The 22,557-nt window shown below is 38.2% G+C and overlaps 1 protein-coding gene across 3 annotated transcripts in view; it reads left to right on the top strand.

The window, feature by feature from the left end:
- Positions 1 to 22,557, top strand: part of LOC131958741 (NLR family CARD domain-containing protein 3-like) — a 30,281-nt gene that overhangs the window by 4,461 nt on the left and 3,263 nt on the right. The window contains exons 2-14 of one of the 3 annotated variants that reach the window (XM_059323935.1): positions 444 to 516; positions 700 to 729; positions 1,477 to 1,590; positions 3,548 to 3,661; positions 4,656 to 4,769; positions 5,646 to 5,724; positions 5,876 to 6,089; positions 6,428 to 8,189; positions 8,289 to 8,462; positions 14,315 to 14,488; positions 14,775 to 14,948; positions 15,048 to 15,209; positions 22,244 to 22,290. In XM_059323935.1, the coding sequence (XP_059179918.1) occupies positions 722 to 729; positions 1,477 to 1,590; positions 3,548 to 3,661; positions 4,656 to 4,769; positions 5,646 to 5,724; positions 5,876 to 6,089; positions 6,428 to 8,189; positions 8,289 to 8,462; positions 14,315 to 14,488; positions 14,775 to 14,948; positions 15,048 to 15,209; positions 22,244 to 22,290 (3,136 nt within the window). In that variant the 5' untranslated portion in view covers positions 444 to 516; positions 700 to 721. The remainder of the gene's footprint in view (positions 1 to 443; positions 517 to 699; positions 730 to 1,476; positions 1,591 to 3,547; positions 3,662 to 4,655; positions 4,770 to 5,645; positions 5,725 to 5,875; positions 6,090 to 6,427; positions 8,190 to 8,288; positions 8,463 to 14,314; positions 14,489 to 14,774; positions 14,949 to 15,047; positions 15,210 to 22,243; positions 22,291 to 22,557) is intronic. The other 2 variants (XM_059323937.1, XM_059323936.1) reach the window with 2 other exon arrangements.

The following is a 22,557-nucleotide window of genomic DNA, read 5'->3' as shown; positions in this document are numbered from 1 at the left end:
GACAGGAGAGGCTGTTTACACAGAGCAGAGAGGAGAGGACAGGAGAGGCTGGGAACATGACAACACTTCAATATGTGGAGAAAACTGTTTTTTACAACATTTGTGATACTTGTGGGCAACTTGGAAAAGTGTTTCTATATAAATTATGTTTTTATTTATCAGAGAAATTCAACTTTTTTCTGATTTCTGTCATTCTAACTGTTATTCTGCACAAAGACTGTTTGAGTTGTTCTGATTGTGCTGATTCCACAGAGCTGCAGGACTTATAGATTATATAGATTTGATATGTTGCAGTGAAACACGAGGACACAGAGAGGAGAATGTAGAAAGAGCAAATGTAACTTGAGTGTGGAATGATTCCATCAGTGATTATCAGGACGTTAGAAATGATGTGACAGATGAATGGTGATTGGTTGCTCTGATGCTTTCTGCTCTGCTCTCAGTGTTTCCTCTGCAGATGAAGGCAGAACGTCTCCGGGAGCTGACGTGGATGTGATTTCAGCAGCAACTAACAAGGTAACAGGATTCATTTTGGATTGTTGGACTGGATACAGTAGACTAGAGTGAAAAGTGTGTTCCTCTAGTTTTAAAGGGGACACATTATCAACCCTAACAGTCTCTTTTGATAAATGTGCTGTGAGAAATATCCACGTCAAAGTCTCCTCTGTCTGTCTGTCTGTCTGTCTGTCTGTCTTTCAGGTGGCTGCAGGTTCTCACCAACATGAAACGGTATTAACATTTCACATTACATTGGATTTTATTATTACTTACTGTTTAGTGTTTTTTCGTCTCTTTGACTTGAACATTGGACATAATAAAGCCATAAACCCATAAAACAGAAACGATGATATGATGCTAGACTTCAGTTTGGAGTCTACAATTACAAACAGCAGGAGGACTAACGGCTGTAAAAAGAAGAAATTAAACAGAAAAAGTTAAATATCTTTTACTTAGGCCTCAAACCAAACATCTCTTGATCTTTACAAACCTAGACTCTATAATGGCATAACACTCACTGCTGAAAAAAAGAAGTTTGAGGAATCGAAAATTTAACAGAATCACAACCTTGAAATCACAAGCCTAATTGAATCATGGATTTGGACAATTGGGACCTCCCTAAGAATGATAATAGTGTACTTGTTTTCAGTGCTGGTATATATATATATTAGTGTACCGGACTCTGTTCTTTTAAGGGGACCCACCAAATTACTCTGGTACTACCGGGCTGAAAGTCCTTGTCCACCTTTGCTTACATATAATGTTGTGCTAACATCTGCCCTTCTCATAAAAGGTTTTGGTCTCAATTGGAAGATTAGAATCTTCTTCAATACTAGTTAGTTTAAAAAAAGCATTAATACACAACGTGTATCAAAGACAGACATAGATGGAAATAAAGTAACTTTTACCGTCCAATTAAATCAGTAAAAGCCAAAATAGAAATATTGTCTGCTCAGTAAACTTCAGGGTTTCTTTCAGTGTCCAGCAGCAGAGAGAAAAGTCTCCTGTACCCAGCTGTGTGTCCATGAAGAGTGACCGGTCTAAAGATGATGGGTTTGACTTCAAAGATGGACGTCCTCCCCATGACCCAGTGTAAGTACTTAAAACTGATGATTTTATTACAGAGGTTTGGGAACTAGCTGAATACAGTAGTGTTCAAAATAATAGCAGTCCAATGTGACTAACCAGATTAATCCAGGTTTTTAGTATATTTTTTATTGCTACATGGCAAACAAGGTACCAGTAGGTGCAGTAGATTCTCAAAGAACCAACAAGACCCAGCATTCATGATATGCAGCTCTTAAGCCTGTGACATTGGGCAATTAGTTGAAAGGGGTGTGTTAAAAAAAATAGCAGTGTGGCATTCAATCAGTGAGGTCATCAATTTAGTGAAAAAACAGGTGTGAATCAGGTGGCCTCTATTTAAGGATGAAGCCGGCACTTGTTGTATGCAACATGCATTTCTCTTTGAAAGGAAAATGGGTCGTTCAAGACATTGTTCAAGACTTTGATTAAAAATTTGATTGGAGAGGGGGAAACTTATAAAGAGGTGCAAACAATTATAGGCTGTTCAGCTAAAATGATCTCCAATGCTTTAAAATGGAGAGCAAAACCAGAGACACGTGGCAGAAAACGGAAGACAACCATCAAAATGGATGGAAGAATAAGCAGAATGTGAAAGGCTCAGCCAATGATCAGCTCCAGGATGATCAGAGACAGTCTGGAGTTACCTGTTAGTGCTGTGACAGTTAGAAGACGTCTGTGTGAAGATAATCTATTTACAAGAATCCCCACAAAGTCCCTCTGTTAAAAAAAGGCATGTGCAGAAGAGTTACAATCTGCCAAAGAACACATCAACTGGCCTAAAGAGAAATGGAGGAACATTTTGTGGACTGATGAGAGTAAAATTGTTCTTTTTGGGTCCAAGGGCCGCAGACAATTTGTGAGACGAGCCCCAAACTCTGAATTCGAGCCACAGTACACAGTGAAGACAGTGAAGCATCATGATATGGGCATGTTCCTCTACTATGGTGTTGGGTCTATTTAGCACATACCAAGGATCATTGATCAGTTTGATATGTCTAAATACTTGAAGAGGTCATGTTGCCTTATGCTGAAGAGGACATGTTATTGAAATGGGTGTTTCAACAAGACAATGAGCCCAAACACACTAGTAAACCAGCAAAACCTTGGTTCCAAACCAACAACATTGATGTTATGGAGTGGACCTTAATCCAGTTGAGAACTTGTGGGCTGAAATAAAAAATGCTGTTTCTGAAGCAAAACCAAGAAATGTAAATTAACTGATGAATGTTGTTAGAGAATCTTGGAGTGGAATAACAGCTGAAAGGAGCCACAAGTTGATTGACTCCATCCACACAGATGTGAAGCAGTTATAAAAAAACTGTGGTCATACAACTAAATATTAGTTTAGTGATTCACAGGATTGCTAAATCCTAGAAACAAAAAAGTTTGTACAAAATAGTTTTGAGTTTGTAAAGTCAACGGCAGACACTGCTATTTTTTTGAACACACCCCTTTCAACTAATTGCCCAATGTCACAGCCTTAAGAGCTGCATATCATGAATGTTGGGTCTTGTTGGTTTTCTGAGAATCTACTGCACCTACTGGTACCTTGTTTGCCATGTAGCAATAAAAAATATACTAAAAACCTGGATTAATCTGGTTAGTCACATTGGACTGCTATTATACTGAACACTACTGTAGGTGTGGAGTCTGGGAACTAGCTGAATAGGTCTGTGGTGTGGGAAGTAGATTTTATTTTCTGTGTCCAAATTACAGTCATAACTGTATATATGAGTACAGGCACTTAGTGAGAGAAAGAGTACAACAACAACGACAACAACAACAACAAAAAAGAAACAAGAACAGAGAAACGTGACAAGTTAGTTAAAAAAAAAGCATTTAAACACGACATGTATCAAAGACAGGCATAGATGGAAATGAAGCTACATTTACCATCCAATAAAATCAGTAAAAACCAAAATAGAAATATTGTCTGCTCAGTAAACTTCAGGGTTTCTTTCAGTGTCCAGCAGCAGAGAGAAAAGTCCCCTGTACCAAGCTGTGTGTCCATGAAGAGTGACTGGTCTATGGATAGTGGGCTTAACTTCAAAGATGGACGTCCTCCCCATGACCCAGTGTAAGTACTTAAAACTGATGATTTATACAGATTGGTTTAGTGTTCTGATCAGTTTGTGACTTTTCGAGGGTATAAAATATGCGACTGGTTTTGGTGTCTTTGGTATCCATTTCTTTCACCTCTTGAGGGAACAGTGCAGTAAATAAGAGCAGAAGAGGTGCTAATGCAAACATAATGCTATGCAAGTTGCAGGGAAATAGCAAGAAAATCCAAGTCAGCACAGTGGAAATCCAGTCCGAGCTTTTAATTCTCCCGAGTCAGATGATATCATTGTGTGACGTCTGACATAAACAGGAAATCAAGCCCAGAGAAGCAACGCTGTGGATAAAATGAATTAAAATCAGGACCAAACGTGGTCTGAATCAAGATGGACAACCTTTTAAAAGTTGTTAGAACGAAGGAAGAAGCACTTTCCTTAATGCTGGAGGAGTTCAGGCACATCACGATCAGGAGGCATGTCGACCGGTGTCCTCCAGCAGGTGAAGCTCCGGGTTCAAACAAATGGAATTGATCCTCCAGACGCCGGCGACAAAGTAAGCCGCTCTTCACAGGCAGACTAAATGCACGATGTGGTGAGGTAGGCCTGTTTATTTAGTCAAAAGAATTTGTTTGGATACGGGGCGTCACTTCTGGGATCAGCAATTTCCCAGTGTGTAAAAACTGCGAGCCTCTATCAGGCAGGAGTGAGGCTGAGTTATCTCCGTTGGGTTTACGAATCCAAAACCGTATAAAAATGTCAAAGTAAAACCCGAAAACAAGCTGGAATTGTGGCTGAACAACTCACAAAAGTTGACGAGTATTTTTAGAGAAAAACACAACATTCATTCAAAATACACAAGAACAGTCACATCAACACGGACATGTAGAGACGTACTGCTGCCATCTTGGATTATACAGGCATAGATGGAAATAAAGTTACTTTTTCCGTCCAATAAAATCAGTAAAAACCAAAATAGAAATATCGCTGCTCAGTAAACTTCAGGGTTTCTTTCAGTGTCCAGCAGCAGAGAGAAAAGTCCCCTGTACCCAGCTGTGTGTCCATGAAGAGCGACCGGTCTATGGATAGTGGGCTTAACTTCAAAGATGGACGTCCTCCCCATGACCCAGTGTAAGTACTTAAAATTGATGATTTATACAGATTTCTTTAGTGTTCTGATCATCAGTCACGAGATACAGAATCTATTTAGGTGTGGGGTCTGTGAACTAGCTGGAACTCGCATGTTTAAGGACCCCGTATCAGAGTGGGTTCTTTCTGGGTCCTCCAGCTTCCTCACAGAGTCCAAAAACATGCAGCTTTGTTTTAATTGGTGACTCTAAATTGAGTATGACTGAGAGCATGAATGGTCGTCTGTCTCTATGTGTCAGCCCTGTGATAGTCTGGAGACCTGTCCAGGTGGACCTCGCCTCTCGCCCAATGTCAGCTGGGATCGGCTCCAGCCCCCCATGACCTGAGTTCAGATAAGCAGTTAAGGATAATGAATGAATGTTGAAGGACTTTTGGACTTTTTTACCTTTGTCCAAATTAGTATATATTTCAGTTTGATGTTGTAATTGGGCTTTGTGTTGCATGTCAGCTCTATTTTAGACCTCTGAGATGCTAAATTGCAAATATTTTGAGTTTTTGTGGAAAGGTGTTGCCGTGAAGATGCCTGCAATTTGCATGTTTCTTAATGACACAGGAAGCTTTCATAATTTACATCTGTTAAAGTCCAATCTGCCCCAAATTTGACATGCTGGAGCCCAGGCCTGGAGACTTTTACACATATTTAGACATAGTGATAGCTTCACCTACTGAAAACAGGAAGTTGGCATGATGTTACAAAACACCCATTCATCACTGTGTTCACTTTAATATTCGGTGTTTTCTTCTGGTTTTCATCATTATCAGTCGTGACACAAAATCTTTAACTGTTGAAGATCATAAACTGTAAACATACTATGGTGTCAACTTATTATGAGCCAATTGTTGATGATTCCTCTGCAGAGTGGACCAGGAGAGCTCAGAGGTTCCCAGAGGTCAGTCTGCCCAGCAGCATCAGACACACCTGGACTCCATATTTATGGTCTGTATATTGAAGAACTACTTTAACATCTATTCTGTTCACAATCCTCTCCATGCTGCACTGTTTAGACCAGTGGATTGTCAGTTTGTCCAACATGAATCTGGTGTTTGTTTCAATGATTTAGTTTGATTCCTATATTATTCTGTTCCAGCTTCTGCAGGAAAACATCATTCTTTTTGTGAAGAACGAGCTGAAGGAGATCCAGAAACTTCTGAGTTCTGACGACCCAGAATCTTTAGAGAGTCAGAGGAAGGATGAGGAGGATGAAGAGCAGATGAGGAGCAGCAGAGAGATGTTTCAGATAATCACAAAGCACTTCCTGAGGAGAATGAAGCAGGAGGAGCTGGCTGACTGTCTGCAGAGCAGTAAGATGATTTCTATAATGTTTAACTTCTACCACTTGCCCCCTCCCTACCACAGACCCATTGTTGTGTTTTTTTTAGGAGGGGATGAGGTCTGTAGGGGGAGATAGCCCCTCAACTGTAGATGCCACATAGAAGTGAAACAGAAAGCTAGGAAGCTGAAGATTAGTTTGAAATGCAGCTCTGCACTTTGTGTCCATGAGTAAATTCTAGACTGGATCAGTGGGGCCCGTCTCCCAGGACCTCAGACTGTCAGGGGGCCTCCAACCCACAGACCACACACAGCATGGAGCCAAGAATATTTTCTTTGACTTATTGATCTTTGTTGTTTGTTCATTCAGGAAGTAATTCGGGGGTTTGTCAGAAAAGACTGAAGTCCAACCTGCAGAAGAAGTTCCAGTGTGTGTTTGAGGGGATCTCTAAAGCAGGAAACCCAACCCTTCTGAATCAGATCTACACAGAGCTCTACATCACAGAGGGAGGGACTGCAGAGGTCAATGAGGAACATGAGGTCAGACAGATTGAAACAGCATCCAGGAAACCAGACAGACCAGAAACAACAATCAGACAAGAAGACTTCTTTAAAGCCTCACCTGGAACAGATAAACCAATCAGAACAGTGCTGACAAAGGGAGTGGCTGGCATTGGGAAAACAGTCTTAACACAGAAGTTCACTCTGGACTGGGCTGAAGACAAAACCAACAAGGACATCCACTTCACGTTTCCATTCACTTTCAGAGAGCTGAATGTGCTGAAAGAGAAAAAGTTCAGCTTGGTGGAACTTGTTGATAACTTCTTTCCTGAAACCAAAGAAGCAGGAATCTGGAGGTTTAAAGAGTTCCACGTTGTGTTCATCTTTGATGGTCTGGATGAGTGTCGACTTCCTCTGGACTTCAACAAAACTAAAATCCTGACTGATGTCACAGAGTCCACCTCAGTGGATGTGCTGCTGACAAACCTCATTGAGGGGAATCTGCTTCCCTTTGCTCGCCTCTGGATAACCACACGACCTGCAGCAGCCAATCAGATCCCTCCTGGCTGTGTTGACATGGTGACAGAGGTCAGAGGGTTCACTGACCCACAGAAGGAGAAGTACTTCAGGAAGAGATTCAGAGATAAGAAGCAGGCCGGCAGAATCATCTCCCACATCAAGACATCACGAAGCCTCCACATCATGTGCCACATCCCAGTCTTCTGCTGGATCTCTGCTACAGTTCTGGATCTGATGAATACCAGAGAAGGAGGAGAGCTGCCCAAGACCCTGACTGAGATGTACATCCACTTCCTGGTGGTTCAGTCCAAAGTGAAGAACATCAAGTACGATGGAGGAGCTGAGATAGATCCACACTGGAGTCCAGAGAGCAGGAAGATGATTGAGTCTCTGGGAAAACTGGCTTTTGATCAGCTGCAGAAAGGACACCTGATCTTCTATGACTCAGACCTGACAGAGTGTGGCTTCGATATCAGAGCAGCCTCAGTGTACTCAGGAGTGTTCACACAGGTCTTTAGAGAGGAGAGTGGACTGTACCAGGACAGGGTGTTCTGCTTCGTCCATCTGAGTGTTCATGAGTTTCTGGCTGCTCTTCATGTCCATCTGACCTTCATCAACTCTGGACTCAATCTGATGTCAGAGGAACCAACAGAGACGCGTCTCTACCAGAGTGCTGTGGACAAGGCCTTACAGAGTCCAAATGGACACCTGGACTTGTTCCTCCGCTTTCTCCTCGGTCTTTCTCTGGAGACCAATCAGATTCTCCTCAGAGGTCTGCTGACACAGACAGGAAGTAGCTCACAGACCAATCAGGAAACAGTCCAGTACATCAAGGAGAAGATCAACAAAGAGCTCTCTGCAGAGAGAAGCATCAACCTGTTCCACTGTCTGAATGAACTGAATGATCGTTCTCTAGTGGAGGAGATCCAACGGTCCCTGAGAAATGGACGTCTCTCCACAGATAAGCTGTCTCCTGCTCAGTGGTCAGCTCTGGTCTTCATCTTACTGTCATCAGAAACAGATCTGGACGTGTTTGACCTGAAGAAATACTCTGCTTCAGAGGAGGCTCTTCTGAGGCTGCTTCCAGTGGTCAAAGCCTCCAACAAAGCTCTGTGAGTAAAGAGATCTTTGGATTCTGATATCATAACTTAAACACTTTGCTCTCTCTTGTTAACTTACTCCTTGATTTTCCTTTGTTATTGTGTCTCCAGGCTGAGTGGCTGTAACCTGTCAGAGAGAAGCTGTGAAGCTCTGTCCTCAGTCCTCAGCTCCCAGTCCTCCAGTCTGAGAGAGCTGGACCTGAGTAGCAACAACCTGCAGGATTCAGGAGTGGAGCGGCTGTCTGCTGGACTCAACAGTCCACATTGTAAACTGGGAACTCTCAGGTCAGATCATTAGTTTGTCACAAAGTAGACAATCTTTAAATACCAGTTTGGATGCACCCACACAGCAAAGTATTTTTAAATTTTTTTTTAAATGGAGTGACGCTTGCAAGCTAGTTCAGGCAGACAACTTGAGCTGTGCTGCCATACACATGACATGCCCCACTCCTCATACATCCTCCCAATACGGGAATCCTGCACAGCCGGAGAGCTGCAGTTTCAGGACCCTCATTCTTTCGTGACAGCGCACCCTACTATTCTATACTATAATATAATATAATATAATAACAATAACAATAATATATGGATATAAATATGGATACATTGTGTTGATATACGGTTATATCTACAAGTATTAACAGAGGAAATGCAGTGATGTATCGTTTTCTTTATGTTAGTATTAGTTAGTTTGTAGTTCCATTTATTATTGTTTATTATTAGCATGATAACTTATTCAGGTAAAATAAATATGAAATAATATGCTATGGCCTTTGGTTTGAGAGATCTCAAATAGATATTTGAACAGCTGGAGAAAGGGAAGACACCAGATGTTTCTTTCAGACAATAAGACATTTATTAATAACCACGATCACCACCACGTCATCTCCATGTCACCAATCTATCGTTTCCTCTTTTAGAGACTTCTTTTAAAAAATTTAACCGAGCGTTATGCCTTTACTTATAGAGAATATAAAGTAACAAAATGGAGGTGAATGTGCGGCCAAAATACACTTTATTCTGCCGTCGACAGTTCATCAACACACTTCCAGACGTCTGCCCTTCAAAATAAAAAAAAGGACTGAAATATATCCGGACCAATATGACTCAGTCCACTTAATAAAATAGGTTACCAAAAAAACAAAAAACATTTAAAGTAAAAGTTATAATCTTTTATTTATTTATTTATTTATTTATTTTTAAAGGTTTACTTTCGCATATCTAACATTAATTTTATTGTGCAATTTAAGATACTATCATTTTTTTTAGCATTCAATAATACACCTCAATTCCCCTTGATTCACCGTTTGAATTTCAGCCATATTTTCTGAAGAAATGCACTTGTTCATCCTCCAAACTACGCTGTCGCTAAAGAATGAGGGGTCTGAAACTGCAGCTCTGGTTTTGGAGGATTCCCCTACTCCATCCTCCACCAAAACACACCCTCTATCCAATCTGGCGGTCTATTTAGGATGAGAGTAATCCTCAGCTCTCCCTCTGTCTGCCAATGCTGCTGCTGCTGCTGCATCTGTATTGCTGCTTGCTTTCTCAGCCCCCCCACTACCCAGCATCCACCTGTAGGCTCCAACGGGGGGATATACTATCATCACTCCTCAGTCATGCCCCCCATGGTAATTCCATGGTAAAAAATCTCAAATTCTACAGTGGACTTTTAAAAAATACACGGTAGATTTTGAGACTAGTTTCTTTGCCAAAACCTTAATATTCCCAACAGACCAAAGGAAGGCAGATACAGTTATTGGAAAATTCAACCCATTTATTCAAGTTTTCAATGCAGGAACAAAATAAATTCAAGTTTTCCTGTTTTTCTTTCTATTTTCTATGACAATGAAATAAACCTTCAGTGCAATTATAAAAATGTCAACTCCGTTTTTGTCAAGGAAAAGATTTAACTGGATTCATGTGAAGAATCAGTTCAAGAACATCATGTGAACCGCATGTTGAAATAAAGTGTGAAATACTTGACAATGCCTTTTTGGCTCAACATGTAACAAAGTAACAAAAAAGTGCAGCATGTATATTTACAACCACGAATATACTGTGGTATTGTAATCACTTAACAATATCGATATATCAATATCAATTAATTGATAGCAGGATCCTGGGGGGCTGCTCAATACATCATGTAACTGCCTGGAGGAGTGATGAGGTCGGAGCCAGTTTTGACTGAAATTTATTTATTTATTTATTTTATTTTATTTGCACAGTTAGAATGACATAAAATGACAAAGATAACATATAATGTAAAGTGCAGGGAGAGGCAGAAAACCCAGATGGGCTTATTTAAAGCCTCCACCTAAAATTTCATTTGAAAGCAACAAACTAATAATAGAAAAAACAAATGTATAACATCAACAAGTTATAATGACACTAACAAAAACAATTAAAAACAAAAATGAACAGGTTAAAAAAGTGTATTTGTGTGTGATCTAGAATTTCAAAACAGCAGTTAAATGAGATTTCAGACATCTTTTGAAGCATTTTACAGAGACGGAGTCCCTTGCCGGATGGGAAAAGGTATTTATTCCACAATTTGGTCCCTAAATTGAACAATAAATTGACCTCTGCATGTCAGAAATCGTGGAGGATGAAGATCTAAAGATTGACGCGTTGAATAAGAGTGAATCTGAGAATTAAATTTAAAATAAGTCTTAAAGTGCTTTGGAAAGTTTTCATGATCTGAGTTTACCTCAAAAATAAAAACACATATTTGAGAAATATTGATGTCATGAACAGTAAGTATCTGGAGTTTCTGAAAGAGGGCTACAGATGAGGCATGTGACTCAGATCGGGTTGCCATCCTAACAAAACGTTTCTGAAGAACCAAAATTCTATGGAGTGTAGTAGGAAAGGTGCTTGCCCAAACTATATTACAATATGAAAGATATGGATAAATTAAGCTATAATAAAGTATATGAAGACAGTTTGTAGTTACCAAATTACTAATCCTCTTAATTATACCAATAGATTTGCTTATTTTTTTTGCTAACCCAGTGTATTTGTGCTTTCCAACTCAAGCTCTCATCAACAAAGATTCCCAGGAATCTTGCTGTTGACACTTGAGGCATCTCAACAGACTGAATTATGACTTTACAAGAGTCTCTAGAGTATGATTTTTTGCCACAAAATATTATATAGTTAGATTTTTTTATATTCAGAGATAATATATTTAATTTGAACCATGTAGTATATGAAGTTAAACAAACATTAACATTTTTAATCAGAGAACTAAAATTTGAGTGAGAATGAACTAGAGTTGTATCATCTGCAAACATTATTGGATAAAGAATATTTGAGACATTTGATAAATCATTAATATAAATAAGAAATAATAATGTTCCAAGAATGGATCCCTGTGGGACCCCACAAAGTAATGTAGCTTTTTTGGAGTATCATCCATTAATACAAACAAACTGGTTCTGTTTGAGACATAGTTTTTTAACCATTCAAATGTAACATCATGAAAACCATATCTAAGCAGTTTTTTCAATAAACTATAATGGTTGACTGTATCAAAAGCTTTTGACAAGTCAATGAATATACTACAGATAAATTCATTATTTTCTAATGCAGCGGTAACTTTGTCAATCAAATGCAGCAAAGCCATATAAGTGGAATGATTTTTCCGGAAACCATACTGATGTTCGTAAAGAATTGAATAAGAATCTATATGAGAAAGGATCCTTCTGTATATGATTTTTTCTAATATTTTTGAAAAACATGGCAAAATAGAAATGGGTCTATAATTATTAAAACAACATGGATTGTCCGCTTTAAACAGAGGAATAACTTTGGCAATTTTTAAATCCTCTGGTATAACGCCTGTTGACATAGACAGAGAAAAAATGTAAGCCAGTGGCTGCAAAACTGACGGCTTGACCTGTTTAACAAGGGATGCAGAAATGTCATCATGGCCAGCTGATGATGTTTTTAGTTCATCAATAATGTCACTTATTTCTTGAACATCAGGAGGCTTAAAGGAAGAAATAGAAGGATAGTTTCCTGTAATGAAATCCAGTGGATTACCACTGCTAGCAGGAACTTTACAAGCTAATTCAGATCCAATGTTAACAAAAAAATCATTGAATTTTTGAGCTATATCAAATTAATTGTTAAAAGAATTGTCACCATCTAAAAAGATTGAAGGTAACTCTGGGTAGGTCTTTTTTTCTCTATGCAGCAACTGATTTATAACTTTCCATGTGGTTTTAGTATCATTTGAACACCTCTTAAATTTTTCACAAAAATATTTCTTTTTTGCAGATCTAATGGAGTGAGTATATTTATTTCTGCAAGATTTATGAACACCATGAGTAAGGGGTGTAGGATTTGATTCATATTTTCTGTACAGTTTATTCTTTTTCGTCAGCAGTTTCAGCAAATCAACTGTAAACCGGCTTACTAAAGTCCTGACTGTGTTTCCTAGTAGAGCTGCCTATTGGAAAACATTCATTGAAACTAAAGCTAATAACTTTCCTAAAATGTTGATATGCAAAATGAGCATTTTTTTCTTTATATACATCATCCATGAAAAGACCGGCAAGCATATCTTTAAATTTAGAAATATATGACTTGCTCATAATTCTTTTGTACAACTTTTTCTTATTTTGTTTAGTTTTATTAGACTTGATTAAAGAGTACTGGAATATAGGGAAATTATCTGACAAATCTAAATACAAAACCCCAGATTTCATTCCTTCACTTAAGTTGTTTGTTAGGATATTATCAATCAAAGTTGCTGAATTTTCCTTTACTCTTGTAGATTTATGAATAAGAGGGAAAAAGTGACTAGAATAAAGAATATTGAGAAAATCTGTGGTTAATGTATCTAAATTATTTTTAAAGAGGTTTATATTGAAATCTCCTAAAATATAACAAAGTTTTTCCTCCTTGTTTATCAAATCAAGAGAACAGGACAAAATTTCATTAAAATCTTTGACAGTAGAGTCAGGTGGGCGATAAATAACACCAACTAAAACATTTTTTCCACCAAAGACACCAGAGAGCTCTACAAAAACAGATTTCACCTCAGCCCTCGGTGACTTCAGGGAAAGATCATCCCTAACTTTAAATTCATAGTCACCAAGAAAAAACAGAGATACCCCACCTCCAGATCTATTCTCTCTTACGTAGTGAACTGAATTGTAATTTGGTAATTTAAATATTTCTCTAGAATCTTCTGTAAGCCATGTTTCAGATAAAGCAATAACAGAGAAATTATGTTTGAGTAAGGATAAATAATGAATAAATTTGTCATAGTTGCAAGGAAGACTTGAAAATATATTAGAAGGCATAGAAAGAAATAAGTCATTAAACTGAGTTTCATCATAAAATCTGCATAGGTTAGTGACATCTAATGACGAAAAAAATGTATATCAGGGTCAACATCAAAATTGTAAGAGTCAATTGCAGAGGAATCAAAAGGCTTAAAAATATGGTCATCAGGATCAGATGTGTTGCAGTCGTCCATACAGTGTAATGTAATGTACTGTGGATATGCCATTAAAAAATCAGAGTAGTGTATAAATGAGACATGGTGGGCACCACTAGGTGTTTGCCCTCCTTTGTTGTGGAGGGTTGTGAGTAGGTGGATGGACAATAAGTTTGTCATCTCTCAAATATGCAATGTCACCTCTCTCTTGAGCTGCCTTCATTGCAGGGAGTAGATCTTTCGTTCTCTGTCGGACGGTTTCAGGAAAATCCTCATTGATGAAGATGCCGGAGCCCTTCAGGTTTTTAGCTTTATCCAGAACAGCAAGTTTGTCCTTCAGCCGCAGGAATCTGACCACAATGGGTCTGGGCTTTTCTGATGGTGTTCCCGGCTTCCCAGTTCTATGAGCCCAGTCCAGCTCTATTTTCAAGTGATCCAGTTGTCATTTTTCACCAAATAGTTTTCTCACTTTTTCACCTTTTCTTTCACAGACTCTTTGATGCCATCCACAACAATATTATGCCGTCTTGTCTGTCCCTCAAGATATTCAGTCTTGTCTGAGACTGAAATCAAACTTTTAAAAAGCCTCAAAAGTTTGCTTCTGGACCTTTTGTGCTGCATTTGGGTAACGTATTTACATTTAACATACTGATGTTTCTCTTCTTGTTGGTTGATGTCTCTCCAGACTGAGTGGCTGTAACCTGTCAGAGAGAAGCTGTGGAGCTCTGTCCTCAGTCCTCAGCTCCCAGTCCTCCAGTCTGAGAGAGCTGGATCTGAGTAACAACAACCTGCAGGATTCAAGACTGGAGCAGCTGTGTCCTGGACTGGAGAGTCCACATTGTAAACTGGTAACTCTAAGGTCAGATCATTAGTTTGTCACAAAGCAGACCACCTGTAAATACCATCCTTGATGCACCCACACAGCAAAGTTTTTTTTTTAATGTGTCTTTTAATTTAAATTGGGCAGCTGAAAATTTACAAATGAATATTTTCAGTTTTCTAACATAGGCTTTGTTAAAAGGCTCAAAAGTTTGCTTCTGGACCTTTTGTGCTGCATTTGGGTCCACTGCACACATGTTACACAGATAATATCTTTACATTTAACATACTGATGTTTCTCTTCTTGTTGGTTGATGTCTTTCCAGACTGAGTGTATGTAACCTGTCAGAGAGAAGCTGTGGAGGTCTGTCCTCAGTCCTCAGCTCCCAATCCTCCAGCCTGAGAGAGCTGGACCTGAGTAACAACAACCTGCAGGATTCAGGAGTGGAGCGGCTGTGTCCTGGACTGGAGAGTCCACATTGTAAACTGGGAACTCTCAGGTCAGCATGTTCAACTGATGACCATTTAAATCATGATTCACATTAAAACATATAATGTAACCTCAGATTATGTGACTTGATGTTGTTCTGTGTGTTCAGTCTGTCCGGCTGTCTGGTCTCAGAGGACGGCTGTTCTTCTCTGGCCTTAGCTCTGAGATCCAACCCCTCCCACCTGAGAGTCCTGGACCTGAGCTACAACCACCCAGGAGACTCAGGACGGAAGCTGCTGGAGGATCCACGCTGCAGACTGGACACTCTCAGGTAGGACAGACAGAGGGGACACTGTCAATGTAGGACAGACAGAGGGGACACTGTCAGGTAGGACAGACAGAGATGACATTCTCTATCATTGTAAAACTTCTCAAATTCAAGGACAAACAAAAAATCTCAAGGGATCTAATATATACATTTATGAGGATTACACTGAAGCTGTAAGGCAAAAACCCAAGGAACTCTTGCCAGCCATGAACGATGCTCGTGCTCGTGGGGACATTGCCTACTTGCGGCATGACAAGCTGATTGTCTATCCCCCCGCTCACAAGCAGTCCATGAAAAATAACAGATCTGTATAACTCATGAATCGGATCATCCCTCCCATTGTATCTCATTCATATTAGTATTTGATAACATCTCATGACGTTAAAAAGATCTGTCAAACATGTCAGAGATGTTTGAAATTCTTGGACTTCACTTATGGACTTTGCCAACGTCTATTCCATCAAAAATGTACGCCCACTAATAAGTTAAATGCTAATAATTGGATACACTGGACATGTGACGAATGTATTACGCTGTTTCCCTTCCATAGTGTCAACAATAATGAATGCATTAGCCTCTTGTCTGGGATAAAAAAATCACAATTACCCCACTTAGTCACTTAGTCTTTAATCCATTTAAAATCAATAATGAAAATGACTTGCGGTATAATGGCGGTATTATGACCCTGACTCAAACGTTTTAAATTTAGAAATAGGTATAGGTAAATACATTAGGTATAAATGTATTTTCTTCCTTTCATCTCAATATACACAGCCTTCCTAAGAACTATGATTTTTTAATTCATTACTTTTCCAGTTTGGAATATGAATTTTCTGTTATTGGCCTTTCGGAAACTTGGTTGGCTAAAGATGTGGAATCTAGCTATGAGTATAGGGAGTATCCCTCTTTCTGCATAAAGATATCCAATTTATCCATAGAGAAGATCTTATGTTACAATCTCAATCTGTTATTGCAGAATCTGTTTTTGTGGAAATCTCCTCTTGTTCCTACTTTGGTGGAAAACATGTGATAATTGGCTGTATATATCGTCCTCCTGATACTGATATTGATAACTTTTATGAGGCTCTTTCAATTACACTAGATCTGATAAACAAGGAGGGAAAATTATGTTATCTGCTTGGAGACTATAATATCAATTTGTTCATGAGTGAGAAACACACACAAACAGGACATTTTTTGAATACCATGTATACCAGTTATCTGTATCCTTTGATCTATAAGCCCACCGGAGTAACAAGTACTTCTGCTACTCTAATTGATAACATTTTTACAAACTCTTTAGGTCATAAAACTCAAAGCGGTGTTCTATATGCAGATATTTCAGATCATTCACCAACATTTCAGTTTACATTTGCTAATGCAAACAAACAGACATCTAATGATTACAAATGCAGACTGTTCAACAAGAAAAATACGGATCGTTTTAAATCTTTGATTGGTGATATATCTTGGGAAAATGTTCTTAAAGAATCTGATGTAGAAATAGCCTATCAAATCTTTATGGACTCATTTAACTCAGTCTTTCATGAATGTTTACCCCTGGTCAATATGATGAAAAGAGAGAGTCCAATTATGGCAAACCTTGGTTTACCACTGGCTTTAAAAAATCTTCTGTCAAAAAAACCCCAAATGATATAAACAATTCTTATCAAACCCATGCCTATTAAATTCTACAAATTACAAGAAATATAAAAACACATTCACCCACTTACTTTGTTTATAAAAAAAAAAATTACTTCGCTCAGAAGTTTAAGGAATCTGCTAGTAATATTAGATCCACTTGGAAAAACATCAATCTATTATTAAATAAAACGAAAGCATCTTCTGCACTCCCATCACAATTTTTGAGTGACGGGAGAAGAATAATCAACCCGTATGATATATCCTGTAGTTGTAACTACTGTTTTTTTAATGTGGGTGTTTCTCTCTAGTAGAATCAAGAAGACAGCTGGAAGTCCACTTGACTACTTGCATGGTCATTATCCCTCTGTCTGCAATTTGATCCACCAAGTGCTACTGAAATACAGGAAATAATAGCTGATCTCAGTAATTCTGCAGCAGGTCATGATGAAATAAGTGCATCACTGCTTAAGGAGGTTAGTTTTCATATTGTACAACCACTCACATACATCTCTGGAAAGTCTATGGAAAATGGAGTTGTTCCTAAAAGTATGAAAGTCCCTAAAATTATTCCTCTTTTTAAATCTGGGGACCCTAGTAGCTTCACAAACTACCGTCCAATATCAATTCTGCCCTGTTTTTTTTAAAGGTTTTAGAGAAACTGGTCTACAAGCGAATATTAGAACATTTAGATGCACAAAATATCCTCTATGAACACCAATATGGGTTTAGAAAGAAGCACTCGGCATACATGGCCTTATTACAACTTGTTGACAAAATTTATGCAGCTATGAATAACAGTGAATTTGCTCTTGGTATCTTTTTAGATTTGTTGAGAAATCTCTCAACAAATAAAAATCTTAATTCCCGTATCTCCGATGCTAACAGTGGCATGGAACAAGTTTCAAAATGGTTTCAATCTAATAAATTATCTCTAAATATAAAAAAGTCTAATTTTATTATATTTGCTAATAGAAACAAGAAATACTGCAAAGATGAAACAAAAATTATAATCAATTGAACAGAAATTTCCCAGGTTACTTCCACAAAATGTTTAGGAGTACTGGTTGATGAGAGATTAAGCTGGAAAGAGCTCATCAACTTGGTATGTGGTAAAGTTACCAGATCGCTTGGTGTCATCAGGAAAATTTGTGACCTGGTTAATCAGAATTGTCTACTGACTTTATATTGTAGCTTGATTCATCCACATCTTATATACTGCAACATTGTTTGGGCCAGTACATATGCCTCCAACCTCCATAGTATTTATCTTGTTCATAAAAGATTTGTTAGAACTGCCACATTTTCAAAACGACTAGATCCTTCTGCTCCCCTTTTCCAAAAAATCAAGATAATGACAATTTTTCAGATCAATATATACCAAATGTATTTGTCAAAATTGCAGGAGGACCTTATAAGGTGGAATCTCATACCCTTTCTGAGTCTTAGCTAGAGAATTGAAACAATTAAAATCAACATATTACCAAGATTCCTATATCTATTTCAAACGCTCCCAGTCATGATTACTCAAAACCAATTTGCTGAATGGGACAAAATAATATCAAGATTCATATGGCAAGGGAAAAAACCCAGAATCCGATATAAAACATTACAACTGTTGAAACAGAAAGGCGGTTGGGGTTTACCGTCTCTGAGGAATTATTACATCTCAGCACAGATGAGAGCGTTACTCTGCTGGTGCAATCCCACTTACAAAGCACAATGGAAAGATATTGAATGCAGTGTGATACCTGATTTTCATATACAAGCTGCATTACCGGACAAAAACTTACAACAATGCATAGATAGAATAGAGAATCTGTGTGTAAAATCCTCTCTCAAGGTTTGGCGATGACTAATTAGAAAACACAAATTTGATGAAGATATTAAAATTTTAAGGTGGTGTGCATATGACTTAGATTTCACACCGAATAAACTTGATAATAGATTTAAGGTTTGGATTAAAAAAGGCATTACATCTCTATGTAGCATTACACAGAAGGAGGCTATCGTAAGTTTTCAAACTCTAATGGAAAAATTTTCGCTAGAAAAACAAGATTTCCACAGGTACCTTCAATTACGGCACTACTACAATTGTAAGATAAAAACAAGGATACTAGAGAAGCCGGGAAGCCCTTTGTCCAACTATTTATTGATGCATATAAATCAAACATTAAAAGAGGGGTTATTTCCCGATTACATAAGAGTCTGCAAAATTTAGAAATTTCCTCAACAAAATATATAGAGGACAAATGGGAACGGGAAGGTGGCCTAACAATAATGGACAATGAATGGGAAGACATCTGTGTATCTCAATGGAAAATTACAAAATCCCATGCATGGAAGGAATTTTGCTGTAAGAATGTAACTCGATATTTTATCACTCCACTCATGAAGGTGCACCAAAGTAATGGTAATTCCCAGTGCTGGTGGAACTGTGGATGTCAGGCTGCAGGTCATTACCATGTGTTCTGGGAATGTCCAAACATACAAAGTTACTGGAAAGATATACATAAAGCAATACAGGATGTTTTTAACACACATATACCATTTGATTTCAAAATCATATACTTAGGTTATATCCCCCCAGAACTGAATGTTATTGACAAATATTTAATGGGTGCTTTACTGGCAGCTGGAAAAAAGGCCCTAACTAAAAGATGGATGTTGCAGACTGGACCTACAATTAATAATTGGATAGATGTGACAATAGGTATTTATACCATGGAAAAGATCACTTTTTCTCTCAACCTAAAGTTAGACATATTTATGAAACACTGGGAAAGATTGATGCAGTTCATCAGACCTTTAAAACCGGATTTTGTAATGGTAACAAGCTGAAGAAACTTTTTATTTGATTTCCGTTTTTTGTTTTTTGTTTTTTGGGTCTCCCACTGTATCTCAGTGACATGAATACAACTGAATGATGCCCAACTGCTACAGACATTTATATTTATTTATTAATGTTATGTATTTACTTTTAGCCTCCATACCCCTCTGGATGTAAATAGTTAAATTGTATGTCTTTGTTTTTTCTTTACATATTCATATTATTAAAAGGGAATGGACAATGAACATTTGGAGCAAGAAGCTATTGATACAAAACCCTTGGCTCTGTACAATTTTGATAATAACAACTGTAAATCCATTTGTACTTGTCAACTGTTGTGAAATTTCCTAATAAAAAGATAATCACTAAAAAAAAAAATATACCAAATGTGACGCGTTCCATCAAAATGAGTTGGAAGTCGCAGCCGTCCGTTCTTGTAAAAACACGTTTAAACATGAAAAAAGTGATTTTGGGCTGTTTGGGGGTTTTATGCGTTTCTGAACAAACAAAGTGTCAGCTTTAAGAGAATGTTAACATTAATATGAAATTCAAATGATAAGTCTAGTTTTTAAGCTCTTAAACGTAACGTTGTCAGAAAGTTTTTTTGCGGCACACAGCTGTTTACAGACAGGCTGGATGACGTGGTTCAGATAGTGGTGAAGATCGCTGGCTGAAATAGCTGATTAATGTGAGGAGAACATTGCAAAACTTTTCCATTTAATCAGAGTCAGGGGTGCTACATGTGATGATAAGTGGACAGAGTTAATTCTGGACTATTTCACCGCACCGGTAGGTGATGAGAAGAGAGGAGAGAGAGACAGCGGGACCTCCGACTAGGACGCGGACGGTCCGGCTAACGTTAGCCAAGATAATGACGGAGAGATTGAGTTGGAGGAAGAAGAGGAGGAAGATATTGCGCTGATGGATGAGCCGATGGTAGCATACAATGTCTCTGACTGTAGTTATCTAAAGGAGGACAGTGTCAAAGAGCTTGTTGCTCTGGAGTACAAGTGGAGCCGGTGAGAAGACGCGACCTAGTTAAAGAGACGACTGATGGTAAGTGATTCTACTTTATCTACACCATCCTCTTTTTCTCTGTTAGTAAGGGCTAATAAAATCACTAGAGCAGGCTAAGAAAGCAGCTAATCATGCTGTGTGATAACTTCAGTGTGTGTAACGTTAGCCCAGGTGTGGGCGTGTCAGGTGTGTGTCTCAGGTGTCTACCGTCTCCTATAAATTACATTTATTAACATAATGAGGAAAATCAGTGTTTCATTCACTCCAAAAAGTGTTTCTGAACATAATCCAGGCAGTGATGACCTTATCACCACACAACTGAGGCTAAGTATTAAACACTAATATACAAACATCATTAGTAGGAGACAGGGTTGCTGTGAGACACAAAGGTGAGGAGATCTTTAGGCTATAACAAAATAAACAGCCTGAAGTATGGTAAAAGTATTGTTTAGAAGATGTGATATGGTGAATCATAAAGTGTATGGTGAATATGTTATGTTTCTGAATATGGGGCTGTATTAAATCCTGTGCTGCAGTCTGTCTATCAGTGAATGATCACATTCAAGCAATAATACGGAAATGATCAGGCCTCATTCAACAATGATTCAATGTGATTTAGCCAGCCCAAAAGGTTTGTGATGACTGCATTTTTCATTTATGCTATCTTATTTTGTAGATGAGAAACATTTGGTCCATGTTGTGAAGCTCCATACGACTCTATGAGAGGATGTAGTGTGAGAAGCAGCAACATCAGAGGACTGCCTACTTCCTGGATGCATGACAGTTTAATTATGAAATAATAATAAATAAATATGAAATAATATAAAATATATTCTGTATTATATTAGAAGGGCCATTGTCTGTATATATATTTTTACTTGTATGGATATTCACTTGTAAGTAAGTGTAAGTACATGTGTGCACGTGGCTCGATATCTAATATTTTATAAATATACTTTACATTAATATTTTTAAAGTATTATTGTATAAATACCCATCATACATTCTGTATTACATCATATGTACAGTATATTTGTTCATATTTTATCATTGTTGTATTCCATATGTTTTGGATACTTATCTACATGGGCTTCTAGGCCTGTACTGTGTTGTGTATGTGCTCGTGCACGAGGTCACGTGCATGTGTATGTGTGACAGTATGAGTAGACTACACATACAGATGTGGGGTATGACCTTTGACCCAAAAATATTGTGTTCATTTGGAGTCTAGTGTTAATAAATGTGTTTTAATGTGAAACATGGAGGAATCTGTATCATTTTCTTTAAAGCCCTTTTTCTCTAAACTAACGTTTGATAACAGTGGAACTTTGGATGATCATATCTCATGGAATATTTGGCGTAGAAACATAATGTTGGTATTGACATGAAACTAAGAGTCTGGCTCAATGTGACTCATATTGATGGAGCAGGTCACAAATATGCATTTTTATCTTTAAGTATATGTACATTCCAAATGAGAGGACACTGTCAGGTAGGACAGACAGTAATATAATAATAAATGTAGAGAATAATGGTGTCCTCCTTTCAGGGCGGAGCCTGCTGGAGTCCACTGGATGACATCAGGTCTGAGGAAGTGTAAGTGTGTTTATACATCACAACACAAACACAGGAGATCTATAGGGGGACAGGAGGGTTTACAGGGACAGCAGGTGTTTAGAGGGACAGGAGGGTTTACAGGGACAGGAGGTCTTTAGAGGGACAGGAGGGTTTAGAGGGACAGGAGGTCTTTAGAGGGACAGGAGGGTTTAGAGGGACAGGAGGTGTTTAGAGGGACAGCAGGTGTTTAGGGGGACAGCAGGTGTTTAGAGGGACAGCAGGTCTTTGATGAATGAATCCTCTCAG

The sequence above is a fragment of the Centropristis striata genome, chromosome 20, assembly GCF_030273125.1.
Source record: "Centropristis striata isolate RG_2023a ecotype Rhode Island chromosome 20, C.striata_1.0, whole genome shotgun sequence".
Classification (NCBI taxonomy): Eukaryota; Metazoa; Chordata; class Actinopteri; order Perciformes; family Serranidae; genus Centropristis; species Centropristis striata.
The sequence above is the reverse complement of the archived record's forward strand: the minus strand, read 5'-3'. Positions and strand labels throughout refer to the sequence as shown.